The sequence below is a fragment of the Hyperoodon ampullatus genome, assembly GCF_949752795.1.
Source record: "Hyperoodon ampullatus genome assembly, chromosome: 13".
In the NCBI taxonomy this organism is placed as follows: Eukaryota; Metazoa; Chordata; class Mammalia; order Artiodactyla; family Ziphiidae; genus Hyperoodon; species Hyperoodon ampullatus.
This window is the reverse complement of record NC_136926.1, coordinates 63,174,027-63,188,229: the sequence shown is the minus strand read 5'-3', so window position 1 is coordinate 63,188,229 and position 14,203 is coordinate 63,174,027. Positions and strand designations below refer to the sequence as shown.

At 41.6% G+C, this 14,203-nt stretch overlaps 1 protein-coding gene across 3 annotated transcripts in view; it reads left to right on the top strand.

The window, feature by feature from the left end:
- Positions 1 to 14,203, top strand: part of LOXHD1 (lipoxygenase homology PLAT domains 1) — a gene marked incomplete at both ends in the record, with an annotated part of 209,235 nt that overhangs the window by 39,037 nt on the left and 155,995 nt on the right. For all 3 annotated transcript variants that reach the window (XM_079717302.1, XM_079717301.1, XM_079717300.1), the window contains 2 exons: positions 3,638 to 3,736; positions 9,916 to 10,064. In XM_079717302.1, coding sequence (XP_079573428.1) covers positions 3,638 to 3,736; positions 9,916 to 10,064 — 248 coding nt within the window. The remainder of the gene's footprint in view (positions 1 to 3,637; positions 3,737 to 9,915; positions 10,065 to 14,203) is intronic.

Genomic DNA, 14,203 nt, shown 5'->3' with positions numbered 1-14,203 from the left:
CACAAGAGCTGAGTAGTTGCAACAGAGACCAAGTGGCCTGCAAGCCCTAGAATATTTATTGTTTGGCACTTAGAGAAAAATGTTGCCGACCTCTGGCCGAGAGCATGAGAGCCCATGAGGTATTCTGGAAACAGCCCTGGATTTGGAGACAAGAGACATGGCTTTGAGCCCTGCTGGCAACATTTAGCAGCTGTGTGTCCTCAGCTAAGCCACCTTGCTCTCTGAGCCCCAGTACCTCGTCTGTCAGTAAGAATGTCCACAGTACCTGCCCTCCTCACGTGGCCTTTGCATGGATCAGACTCCATCAAGGACACGCAAGTGCCTTGTGAACTGCAACCCCTGTGTGAAGGTTTAGTATTATTTGCCAGGGAAGGTGAGTCATTCCTGGCCTCTTCTTTCCACCTTTCTTCTCATCATCTTTCTCCAGACTGCCTTGCTCCCTTGGCCTCTGGGGCAGGGATTTTTCCTAGCCCTTCCCCTTTTCCCCTGGCCGAACCACCCACTGTGCCAGAAAGGCAAGTTTGCGTTTGTTGAAACTCTGATCACGGGAAATTGGGGGGCTCTCATGTGACCACTTAAGAGGAAGCCTTGCTGTACTGTGCTGGCTGTTTGCCAATGGTGAGGGGACGGAGCCCTGCTTTTATTCTTTCATCAATATACGCACTTCATCGCAACTTAGAATGGGCGCTGGGCCCTAGGGCTTGCTTGGAAAATGGCAAATCAGATATTATGGGGTTCTGCCTGAAGAGGAAATATGGGAAAAGGGAGAGAGAACAGTAATAAAAGAAGCTCCTTTGTCTGTCTATGGGGCCTTTTAAAGAGTAGATTTAAAAGGCAGTTCTTGGCTGCTCCTCAAGGGTCATCTTCTATCCACCCAGCCAGCTACATGGGGACCCAGCGCCTCATCTTGCTGTAGAAAGTTCCACAGAGTTTAGAAGACAGTCTAGCCTTGTTCCAGAATCAACTTCCTCCTGCATTCTGTTCATCTGGCTTCCTGATCCCTGGGCATGGGCCCCCGATAGCCTCACCTGGTAAGGCCTGGAAGCTTTCTCTGGCCTATTGGCCCCTGACCCTTGGCTTATCACCCTGCTGCCTCACTTAGGCCCTGGTACTCTGCTTCTCTGGTCTTTCCAAGGATGAGGATGTGTGTTCCTAAAGCCCTTATGGGCTCCTGCTTCCCGGGCCTCGTCTGCATGGGTCTTGGGTATCTCTCCCATCCTCTGAGATGCTTCCTTGTTCTCCTGGCTTCCCTCCATAGTCTGCAAGGCTGCCTTTCCTGGTCAGATGTTGTGGAATTGCAGATTGAAGAGGACCCTTAGTGCTCTCACATCCCTCACCTCTGCCATTTTCTCCACAGCATCCCTGACAGGTGGCTCCCCGTCAATGTGCTTGGCATAGAGTGACTACTTAGGTGTCTCTGGGATTGGGAAACTCATTCCCCTGAGGGCATCCCAGTCCTTTGTTGGATAGCCCTACATACTAGAAAATATTTCTTTTGGTGAGCTAAAATATTCCTCTTTATAATTCAACCCACTAATTCAAATTCCGCCTTCTGGAATGATTCAGAGTGTCTGCTACTCCTTCCACAAATATTCCCCAGCCCCCTCATCCTTTCTCCTGCTTCACTGTGCCCAGTTCCCTTTGAGGTCCTGTTGCTCCGCTGACTGATGCTCAGCAGTGGCCTTCAGAGCCTCTCCCAGTCCCCATGCCACCCTGGCACCACCGGCCCTGCAGAGGGGTTTTGCCTCTGTGTGAAGTGAGCCCTGGACTGCACCTGAGAAAGGACTTGAACCAGTGAATGGCTCACAGAGGCCCTGCCAGCCAGAGGAGGAAAGAACCCCTGCAGGAGGCCTGTGCACCTTGGAGGATGATCAAGAACAGGATTCACTGGATGAACCCCCTGATGAAGGGTCCCTGGAAGGCAACCTGGAAATCTGTCTTCTTAACAAGCTCCCCTGGGAGCCTGAATGCGACCCAAGTTTCAAGTCACTGAGCCGGGGTTTGCCTGTCTGGACTCTTCTGAAGGCCCTGGCTCCGTGTCCCATCTCAGAAGAGTCTTAGTGGTGAAGCAAGAAGGGGTGGGAATCTGAGAACAACTGTCCTACTGAAGCCTTCATTTGGGGACAAAGATTGGAGGGTCTTCCCTCTCCCTGGATGGGTTTCACCAAGTAAAGATTGAGGAGAGAAAGAGAAGACTTGGCTCCTTCTTGGCTCAATGTCCTCAGCAGGTCAAAGGCCAGCCTTCAGGGTTGTGTGGGTGGAGTGACCTCCGTGGGTCCCCTGCAGGATTCTGCACTGTGTCATCTCTAGAGGCAGCCCTGTACTGCTGGACAGGATTCGAGATGGGAAGGGATGAAATTAGTTTTCTTCTCACCTCCCCACCTCCGTCCTTTGCCCTGAGCAACTTCACGAGACTTTGAGATTTAGGAAATTCAGTTCAATTAGCTTTTCAAAGTACTCAGTGAGACTCTAATATGTGCCCAGCACTGTGCTAAGGGCTGTGAGAGAAGCCATATGAGAGAAGGAAGTCCTGCTCCCAGACCTCTTTTAAGTTCTTGAGGAACATAGAATTCTCACCTGCAGGAAACAGCAAATAGCACAAGGAGGAGATGGTGAAGCTTGGAAATCACTGACACAGACAACATGGCAGAGCCAAGGAGCACAGAGGAGCAAGACACGTGGGGGCTGGGACATGAAGGAAGGCTCTAGGGAGGAGGTGGGCAGAGGGGCTCTGATTTGGGCCTCAATTAAAACAGCTCTAATTTTTATCAGCTTCATATATTAGGCATAAGACATCTAAAAAAAATATTCTGGTACGTGAAAAATAGAAAGCTATTGTAGGAAGGGGAAAGGGAAGGGAAAGTTGCCTCAGCCCTTAGAATTGTTGGCACCCAAAGAAAGTCTAGAGGAATCTCCATTTCACACCACATAGCAACCCTTGGCTTTTGCTTTCCCAACCTAAGGCAGGCTCTGGTTGGGGAGACCCGGGCAGGGCTCAACATGTGTCAAGTTTACCTTGAGCCCCACCACCCCCTGACTTGAGGCCATGGCCAAGGCTGAAGCATTTTGGGGTTACAGAGAATGGATTTCTGTTCAATAAATGGAGCAAAGATATAGGTCTTTAAATGAGGTAATGCCTGAACATGCATTTGCTAGATATTATTGGTTCCTCTGGTCTTTGCATTGGCTATGGCCTTGAAAACTTACATATAAATTTGATTTTTATTTGCATAATCAATTTTCCCCCATGAATTTTTATACTGTGATGCGGCATAGAGAACAGATTGGAGAAGACAGAGTAGAGGCTGGGGACCCAGTGGGAGTCATTTCAGTATCCAGGGGAGAAACGCTGGTGGTGGGTTGGTTGTATTTGGGATGATTCATGCATCCCAAGGCAACAAGTTAGTAGATAAAAACAGAAGTCCCCTCTACCTCTGATTTCTGCTCTGCACGCAGTTCAGTCATGACCATTTAGAACCAGCGTCAGGCGACTTGTGTCTTGCTTGGTTATTGAAAGTAATGGTGACAATTCATGCATTGATGGAGGGAAGGGTGGATGGTTGGTAACTACTTTGGCCTCTGCTCTTCTCTACTCAGGACCTGAATGAGCTGAGACTTTCTCTGTCTTCATTTCCAGGTAACAAGTATGAAGTCAAGGTGTACACTGGTGATGTCATTGGTGCAGGGACTGATGCTGACGTCGTCATCAATATCTTTGGAGAGTATGGAGACACAGGTAATGGGTTTGAAATCCTTTCTTCAAAAGCCATGCCCAGAACTACTTCTTAAGTGGGCTGTTTTCCACCCTCCTGGGCGAGGAAGGCAACTCCAGTCTCCTCTAGGCTCTCCTGTTGAGCCTCTCTCTTCTTCTTGTGACGTGGTTTGTCATGGCCTTCCTTAGGCAGCGTGGTGTCCATCTTGTCAAGTTTATGTGTGTGATGTGTTTTCAGAGTAAGTTGTGCTTGGTTTTTTGGTTGATTTAAAATCGTCCTGCACCCTAGAACAGACCCAGGCTCCACATCTCCAGGCCACTCATCCTCACTTACTCTCTATCTATCTCCCTAGGCTCCATGCCCATCTTGAATTATATTTTGGGATGTGACTGGGCATGGCCTGATTTATTGCAGTGATTTGGGGCAGACAAGAATGGGGCCAAGGGATAGAATTACACTTGGCCTCATAGGTGGAGCAGGAACTGAGGGCACAGACACAGCTGCCGGTGTTGGAAGGAAGTTCAGGCCAGCAGAACTGAGACAGGTGGTCTTGTCCTGCTTCTGCCAAGTTAAGGGAATACTATAGGAGTCAGAAAGCTACAAAGACATGAATTTTGGACACAGTATATTAAATAATTAAAAATGCATTGCTGGGATTTTAAGAAAAAAGAGAAATCTCCAGGTGTCAGAAATGAAGAAAGAACTTAAACCAAAGTATCAGCTATGAATTGATGCTGTGGATCTTGGAATCAGGGAGCCGTTATGTTCAACGATCTACAGGTTGGGTTTCCATACACATTTGGGGTCAGAAAATGATATTTTGGCTCTGTATGAGGCAAAATATGTAAAAAATTAGAACCACACATAAAGCCAGGATCCCTGAAGTTCACAGGAACATCTTCAGTGAAAAAATAGACTAGGAAAAAAATTGCTCATCAGTATAGTAAACTTATCTCTGTAAGAACTCTAGATTAAAAAGACAGTTGATGGGAAATTGATATCTTAGGCATACACACATGTGGGCTTGAGGTCTGATTTTACAGTACAAGTGTGATTTGGGAACCCTCCCCCTCAGGTACAGAAAATTTGTTCCATGCCAGTAATACCCTTCGGTGTTTGGCAGGAGCACTTGCAAGACTTCATGAGATTCCCACAGATAAAGTACTGGAGATGAGTTCACTTTCCAAAACTACAAAACACTCAAGGACACAATCCACCATGACTAACCATCAATAGACACAACAGACAATGAGATTAAATTCTCCAGAATTTCAGGTAATAGAGTAATCTGAGAAAGACTATAACTTAAGCATGTTTAAACTGTCTATAGACATGAAAGAAACAGTTAAGGAAAACAACAAGGCACTATGAAAAATATAGCAAACAGAAATACAGTAAATGAAAATATAGTTACTAAATATAAACACTTAATGGATGGGTTAAACAACACAATTAGAAACTGTTGAATAGAGAATTATTGAACTGTAAGAAAAGTATAAACAACATATGCAGATGTGGCAGAGACATAAAGAGTTGGAAAATATCAATGAGAGGTCATGAGATGTGGAGGAGAGAATAAGTTCTGACATGTTGAACAGGAGTTTCAGAAACAGAATATATAGAATAGGTGAGAGGAGATATTTGAATAGATAATGGCTGATCACATTTTTTCAGAATTAAGCAAAGATATGAATCTTCAGATTAAAGTAACAAAAGACACTGAACATGATAAATAAAAACAGATCCACATTTAGATTCATTGTAGTGAAGCCAAGGGCCAAGAGAAAGATCTTAAAAGTAACCAGATTTGGTGGATTCTCTTCTATAAACGCAATTAGATTTATAGCAAATTCCTATCAGCAAGCTATAGAGGATATAAGTTTATGGAATAATATCTTCAGTCTTCTGGGAATTCCCTGGTGGTCCAGTGGTCGTGGAACTAAGATCCCATAAGCTGTGTGGCAGGGCCAAAAAAAAAAAAAAGCAAAAACAAAACAAAATACAAACAAACAAAAAATAAACTTCAATCTTCTGAGCAAGGACATATATCAACCTAGAATTCTGTACTTAACTAGGTTATCATTCCAGAGTGAGGGCAAAATTAATGGATTTCCAAGCAAACAAAGAGAAATAGGACTGACCACTCACTCATAGACCCACGCTTAAACAACCACTGAAGGATATACTTTAAGAAAAAGAAAATTGTACCCAGAAGAAAAGTGTGAGATGCAAGAAACAAAGGTGAGCCCCCAAAATGTTAATTATATAACGAACTTAAGCAAGCATTGACTATACAAAATGATGCTAATAATAACTATTATCAAGACATGAGAAAATGTGGACCCTAAACACTAAAAGATAGTGATCTTTGAGAAAGAAAGGAGATAATGAGAGTTAAAACATAACTTGGTTGTAGCCTATTCCCCTACCCTAGGAGAGCAGAGAATTTGATTAACTTTAGACTTAAATACATCAAGTATGCATATTAAAATTGTAAAAGTAACCACCCCCAAATAGAAATGTATAATTTCTAAACCAGTGGAGGGAATAAAAGGAAATAAAGACTCAATCAACTAAATAGAAGTCAGGAAATGAAGATAAAAAAAGCATGGCTACTAGCAAAAAGTAAGGTAAGTGTGTAAATAATGCAATAAGTAGAAATAAACTAAACTCATCAATTAAAGAATAGATATTCTCATATTAAATTAAAAGAAATAAAATCCAGCTTAAATATATGATACATAAATGTCTGAGAATATATACAATGGAATAAAGTATACCAGGAACATATCAACTACAAGAAAGAAGCTGGTGCTGCTATATTAATATCCATCAAATTAAACTTTCAGACAAAACACTTCATTAGAAATAAGTATATTATACAATGACAAAAAGAGCAATAAACCTGGAAGATACGATAATTCTGAACTTGTACAGTTTTAACAACATATTTTCAAAATACGTGAAGCAAAAAATAATAAAATTCTTGGAGAAACTTGACGAGTACATAATCATAGTGGAAGATTTTAATACAACACTCTCAGTAATTGATAAGTCAAAAGGATAAAAATTTAGTATGGGTGCAGATCTTAACAACACAGTTAATAGCCTTGATCTAATGGAAGTATGTAGATTCCTAGATCCAACTGGTAGAGAATACACATTCTTTTCAAGTGCATAATGACAAATGCAAGTGAATCAATAACATAGAGACAACATTCTTTAATCACAAGTCAATAAAATTAGAAGAAACTTCAACCTCTGGACCCATTTAGAAATAAAATTTAATTTTCATAAAAACTAATGACCATCTATAAAATCATTAGAACTTAAAAATCATTAGAACCAATGAGAAAGTTTAATAAAGGTGTTGGATACAAGATTAATACACAAATATTAACATAAACAGCAAGCAAATATTTAATTTAAAAATATATGGTTTACAATAGCAATTATATATCTAAGAAAAACTAGCAAAAGCACATTCTGGAAAAAAATAAAGATTTCTACTTAAGGATACACAAGAATAACTAAATATATGGAAAAATATATTATGTTCATGGATGAGAAAAGACTTAAGTTCAGTAAGATATCCAAATTTCTCAGATTATTCTATAAATGCAATGCAATTTCTGTCAAATTCCCAAATGCAATATCCCACAGCTTAACCTGCTATTAAAATTCATGTCCACAAAAGGCTAAGTATTGCCAAGATAACTTTGAATAATGAAAATAGTATTGACAATATTAATAATATGAGGATATTTACCCTGCCAAATATTAAAACATTTAGATCTCTAAAAACTAAAACAGTGAGATATGGATAGAAGGATAAACAAATAAACGAATAGAACAAAGAGTCTAGAAACACACAGAAAGTGGTATAAATCAGAGGGAAGAGGATGAAATATTCAATTACTGATGTTTAAACAATTGTCTAACCGTATGAGAAAAGATAAAAGTAGATCTTTTTACCTTTCATCATACACAAAAATAGGTTCCAAATGGCCTAGAGACTTAAATGTGAAAAAGCAAACTATGAAATTTTTAGAAGAAACTGAGTGTCTTTTTAAAAATCTCAATTTAGGATGGAGTTTCTTGAACAGTTCATTAAAAGCACAAACAACAAAGGGAAATATTGATAAAGTCCATTAAAACAAGAAAAATGTCTATATGCTAAAAGCCATAGGCAAAGGAAAGACAAGAGAAAAATATGATAAAGTACATGAACAGGAAAATTATGGAAGAGCAAGGTCTAAATGGCCAATATATATATGAACCAACCTCTCAAGTGTATGTATTGAATATATATATGAATGTCTTTCCAAATAATCTTTTAACCTTTTCAAATAATCAAGGGAATACAAATTAAAACCATAATTAGATGCCACTGTACACACACTGAAACAAAATTTTAAATATATATGTTAATAATGATTATGGGAAATGGGAACCCTCATGCACTGCTGGTGGTAATTGATGTAGTACAGCCATTTTGGAAGGTAATTTTCCAATACCTAATACATTGAAGATAAATACACCTCAGGACCCAGCAACTCTATAGGTGTCTATTCAGATCAGTTCTTACAAATGGGCAGCAGAAGGTAAGTACAAGAGAGTCCAATTCAGTGCTATTTACAATAGCAATCAACTGGAAACAATCAAATGTACATTGGTGAAAGAATGCACACATAATAGTGTTTTCTTCATTCAATGACTATTATACAGAAGTTGGACGAATTCTGTTACTAGCATCAACAGAATAATCTCAAAAGCATGATATTAACTTAAAAAAAAGTAAGTTGCACAAGGGTGTGTGATGATAGGACGATGGTAACAGGAGCAATAGCAACGGCCCCGTCCCTTATGCAACACCTACCATCTCCAGGCGCTGCTCTAAGGGCTTTGCACACGTCCATTCAGTTAATTCTCACAGCAGCCCCAATGAGGTGGAGCCCTTATCATCCCTATTGTACAGACAAGGATCTTATAAGACAGAGCGATGTGCACTATGATGTTATTTATGTAAAATTCTAAAACATGCAAAAATAATATATTTTCTTTATGGATACATACATGTGCAAGCAAAAATTCATGGGAACAATGGATGCCAGTTGACTATAGTGTTTGTTTGTGGGAGGGTGTGGTGGGGGAAGGGATGGATCATGAGACTTTAGACCTACATGTCATGGTTAATTTCCTTTAAAAAAGAGAAAGGCCTAAGTTAATTACACAAAATGTTAATATCTGTTATACCTCTTACATCTGGGTGGTGGGTACATGGATGGCTATTATTATTATCTATATGTTTGAGTTGTGGCAATATAAAATTTAGAAAAATTTAAAGAATCAAATTTTGGAAAAGAAAGAAAACAGAATGGCATAAGCAAAAGGCTGGTGCTTAGGTGGGGTTGTAAGGGTTAATATGACTGGTAGACCTCGGAGGGTAATAATGGAAAACTGCAAAGTAGAAGGAACAGGTTAGATCAAGTCCTAACTGTGTGCTCAATACCTGTGTGACTTTTGGCCAGTTGTTTAACTTCTCCAAGTCTCAGTTTCTTCATCTGCAAAACAGAGTTGATAATACTTCCCTCCTAGATTGTGCCGTGGAATAAGTGAGGGAAGAAACCATGTTAAACACCCAGCAGTGTCTGATGATAGTTATCATCGCTGTTTTCCAGAGGAGTCAGGCCTAAGGAAGCCTGCTGGCTGATGTCAGGGTCCCAGCCACATCCCGTAGACCAACGACCATGGTTGTGCTCCTAGTTCAGGACCAGCAGCCGGTAAACAAGGCAGGGCCTCAGGTCCAGGGATGGGGGTGCAAATCAGTTTACTAGGGTGGGGACTCTGGGCTAAGGCAGAAATCAGAAGCCCAGTTGTGGGTCCTGGGCACAAGCCACACACAAGGCAAGCCTCGGCCTTGACTGGTGGCTGGAGGGATTTAGGGAGCCTGTAGATCTCGGGGTGAAGCTACCCATTTTTCTTAAATTAATAAACTTTATTTTTTAGAGCAGTTTTAGGTTCACTGCAAAATCGAGTGGAAGTACAGAGAGTGTCCACATACCGCCTGTCACCACCCACCACCTCCCACCGTGGTGACTTTTGAAACCATCCTTCAGTGGGCAGCCCATTAAAGTCTGGAGCTGTTTCCCTCTCCTCCTCTGGCCTCCTTTGTAACTTTCTCATGTGTCTGTGCATACAGGTGAGCGTAGGCTGGAGAATGAAAAGAACAACTTTGAAAAGGGAGCGGAAGACAAGTTCACAGTGGATGCCCCGGATCTGGGGCAGCTCATGAAGATCAATGTCGGCCACAATAACAAGGGGGGCTCTGCAGGCTGGTTCCTGTCCAAGGTGGGTTCAGCTGACTGTCCGTGGTCCCTTGGCCTGGGAGGCAGGAATTCTGGCTCTTCAGAAGTTATATTTCAGCGCTAACTTCCCTCTTTAGATCTGTCTCCACTCTTCTGCCTAAGTCCACTGGCCAACCATGCTGCCCTCCCAGTAGCCTCCAAGGCTTTGCCTGTGTTATCACCTTCCTAGAAGGACCACTTCTGTCATCTGAACCCAGCCAGGGTCTGATCATCCTTCAGGGCTCTGCCATGAAGTGTTTCTCCTCTGGCCACCGGAACCTCTTCCTCCCGTGAATGTCTATAACCCCGCTGGCTTGTAGCATTCATTTCACCTTAATCATAAGCTACGTTGTGACTTGTCTTGGCCTGTTGCTTTGTACCTCAAACTTCTGGATCTCAGGTCCTCATAATTTCACCTACCCAGGACAAAGTGAAGAATCAAGAAGAAAGCAAAAAGGCTTCTGAGAAGCTAAGACATATCTGGCTCAAAGTTCATGAGGAGAGCTTATGTTCCTGGCATTACCTTGCCCTGCCCTGATTTTGAAGGCAAGACCCCTCAGATTCTCACTCAGTGCTTGCTTATAATCCCTTCTAGCAAACTTGCTACCTGTAATTTTAAACCTATAGCAGAAAATTAGAAGGAAAAAGAGACACTGTAATTGGTAGGGGTATTGAGAACTGTAATGGGGAGTCAGAGAAGATATAAAAAGCCAAAAGAATATTGAAAAATTATGGAAGTCTGAGGTCATTTAGAAAATGGACTATGTATTTTCCTTAGTCACGAGCTCTCCATATATTTCAGCTCATCACAGAATGATAGGAAAAGACTGATGTGTAACGTATTTTGGAAAATATTTTGAAAAGGTCTTATGGCCTAAAAACAGAAAACCCTCGGATTATAATAATTTGACTATTTAGAATGAAGCTGTCTGATAGTTGAGGTTTTGTTATTCCTTAATTTATCATCTTGTGTCAGTTAGGAACATATTTGGCTTCAAGTATCAGGAAATTGAAGTGCAATGTTAACCAATCAGGGGCTTATTTTTCTCATCTCACATGAGATACAGATATGGTCAGCTCAGGGCTGGTGCAGCTGCTTTCTGAGACACCTGGTCTCTCGCTGCGTCACCATCCTCAACACTGTGGCTTTCATCCTCCAGCTTGTTGTCTCATGATCACGTGGTGGCTGCTGAAGCTCTCTGCATCTTATCTGTGTTCGAGGCAGGAAGAAAAGAGAAGACCAAAGGGGAAAGACATTTTTCTGGCAAGTCTTGCTTTATTTTGAGAGAAACAAAACTCTCTTTGGAACTTTTGCCTGTGTCACATGGCCACCCGAACTACGTTGGAAACTGGGACTTCAAGTAGGCTTTCCAGCCCTCATAGTAGAAGTAGGCTAAGAAGGTGATGGGAAAGGGTGTTGAGTAAGCATCCTTGAGTGTCTGCCACACGTCTCTCCATAACTAGCCTCAAAGTTCCTTGAGGGCACCTCCCAGCTCTTGGCATGGGACAAGGTGCTGAATCAGTGAAGCAAGGAATGGCCAAGTTTCCTTTGGAAAGAGGGGGCTGGCCTGGCCCTAAGAGCAGCCAGCCTAATTCTGAACAGGGTTCCAGGAGGCTAAGTGGAACTGCTGCTTGGATTGGAGAAGAAATGAGGCAGGAGTCCAGATCCCAAAGAGCCAATGCGCGGGCAGAGGTGTGTCTTCAGGGCAGACAAGGGAGAGGAGGCAGGTGTGTTTTAGGACCTCAGCCAGGATGGGGCACAGAGCAGGTACCTTGCAGCCCAGTTCCTTCATCCTGGGAGGGAAGACTGAATGAAAACACAGGTGTAGTGGAAGGAGCTGCAAAGGGCACCCAAGGGCCTGAGGGAGGCCTTGACGTAGTCGTTGCCGCTGTACTTTGTGAAGGCAGCTTCCTTCTTGATCACCTGGGACCTCACCCCCTATGCTCTCGGAAGCTATGTGAAGGAGGCAGGTTTGCACACCGAAACAGGTCCTTTTGTCATCTTCATGCTCAAAGGACGGGGCAGCTTGGCAAGATGTGAAATATATGGGTGAGAACACTTTTTTCCTATAAAACATTATAAATCTTGTTCTGTTACCTTCTGAAATTTGACATCGAAGCCAAGCAGACTTTTATTTCTTTCTGGACAAACTGTTTTGTGGTTTTTTGTTTTTCAGCCAGGATGCTTATAGGATTTTTTTCTTTTTATTTATAATTTAACTCTTGCCAGATAAAGTCTAGGAGTACGGCCTTTGTTAGTTCATTCATCTCCCCTCCTCTCCCCTCCTCTCCCATTTCCACCCTTCCTCCCTCCCTCCCTCCTTTCCTTCCTTCCTTCCTTCCTTCCTTCATTCCTTCCTTCCCTCCCTTGTTTTTAACTTCTCTGGAACAAGATGAATCTTTTCCATGATGCCTAGGATTATTTGTTTGTTTATAGCTCAGAAAAAAGATTTCCTATTATATACTAGATTCTTGCTTGAATGGCTTTTTTTGCGTCTCTTCTTCAGGAGCACCAGTTATCCATTTATTGGATCTCCGCTCTCTGTCTTCCAAAGATCTCAGCTTCCCTTTTATTCCTTTCATCTCTATTTTCTTTGCATTCCATAACAACTTGTCAAAAATTCTCCTCCACCTCATTATTGATTTGCTTTTTCACACTACCAGTTGCATTTCTTTCTCCTATTAATATACATTTTAATTCTGAATGTTTCTTCTAATTATTTTTTTGTTCTTACAAAAGTAATATATATTTATTGTAAAAAGTTTAGGAAATACAAGTAAGCAAAAATAAGATAATCTGAACCACCATAATTTCACCACCGAGAAATTACATATCCGCCAGACATTTTTCTGTGAATGAATACACATGTCATTTTTAATAATGGGTTCATAATAAGCACGATGTTTTACAAACTGCTTTGTTTTTACTTTCAAGTGTAACATGCCTGTTTCCCCATGCTATTGAAATAGAATAACATTGATATTTCACAATGTAATTTTTAATGCCTATAATATTTCATTGCCCAGATATACCATGAATTATTAAACCAATTCCCCTTTGTTGAACATTTCAATTTTTTTCTCAAAATTATTGATACTATAAATTGTGCTGCAACAAACATTCTTGTAGCTTATCTTTATACGCATCTATGATTATTTCCTACAATTAATTCCTAGGAGATGGTTAAAGGGCATACAGAATTGTAAGAACTTTGATGTATTTGCTGCTGTATAGTATTGATTTCCTGGATACCTTTCCCATGTAATCTAGCTCTCTTTTCATATCATTTTATTGCCTTTTCACTGCAGCCCTTTCTATTTAAAGATGTTTACTCCTGTTCATAAAGACTCTATCTTCTTATATTCTATTAAGCATACCCGTTTCTTGAATTCTTTTTCTGTGTCCTTTATCCAGTCCTTTCTAGAGTTCTGCTCTTCTTCTGATTCTTCAGGATGATGTTTCCTTCCTCCCTCCCTCCTACTCTCCCACCTTCCTTTTCTTCTTTTCCTCTTCTTACTGGTTGCTAGTCAGACACTATTTTCAACCAGAAGCCCAAGCAGACTACTTTCAGTGTGAGATTGGTTATTCTCTTTGGAGCCAGTATTATGTGTAGGGGCAAGTTCAGGGTCTGGTTGTCAGGTCCCCACCTGTCCCCCGAGTGCCAAGGTGGGTGTCCCTCCAAAGGTTCACTGGCTTCTGAAGAACTCCTAACAGTCTGTTCCTTTAACTTAAGCCAAACCAAAATGCTCCTTGGGGATAAGACAAAAATAATTCAAGAATTTTGCAGGTCAGAACACCTGGATTTACTAGATATTTTCCTGAAGGAAGAATTATGATGAGAGAGGAGAAAGGGGGGTTTTAGGTCCCAGGCAGGGTGGGCGTGGGCTCAAGCTGAAAACCAGAGGCTAGAGGAAAGCCTGGGCCGCCTCTCATCACTTTGTGACTACACGGTGCATAGCCAGCCCTAACCTCCTGCCTTCCCTCTTGACTGGGTCTCCATGCTGCCCTTCCTCACCTAACCTCCACAGAGACACCAATTAAAATGCTGTTAAATTGTCTGCATTTCCAAATTTGACACTTGCACAGCAAGTGCTCCCATTGTTGAAGTTGACCAGTTGGTTGCCTTGGACATCACATGACAA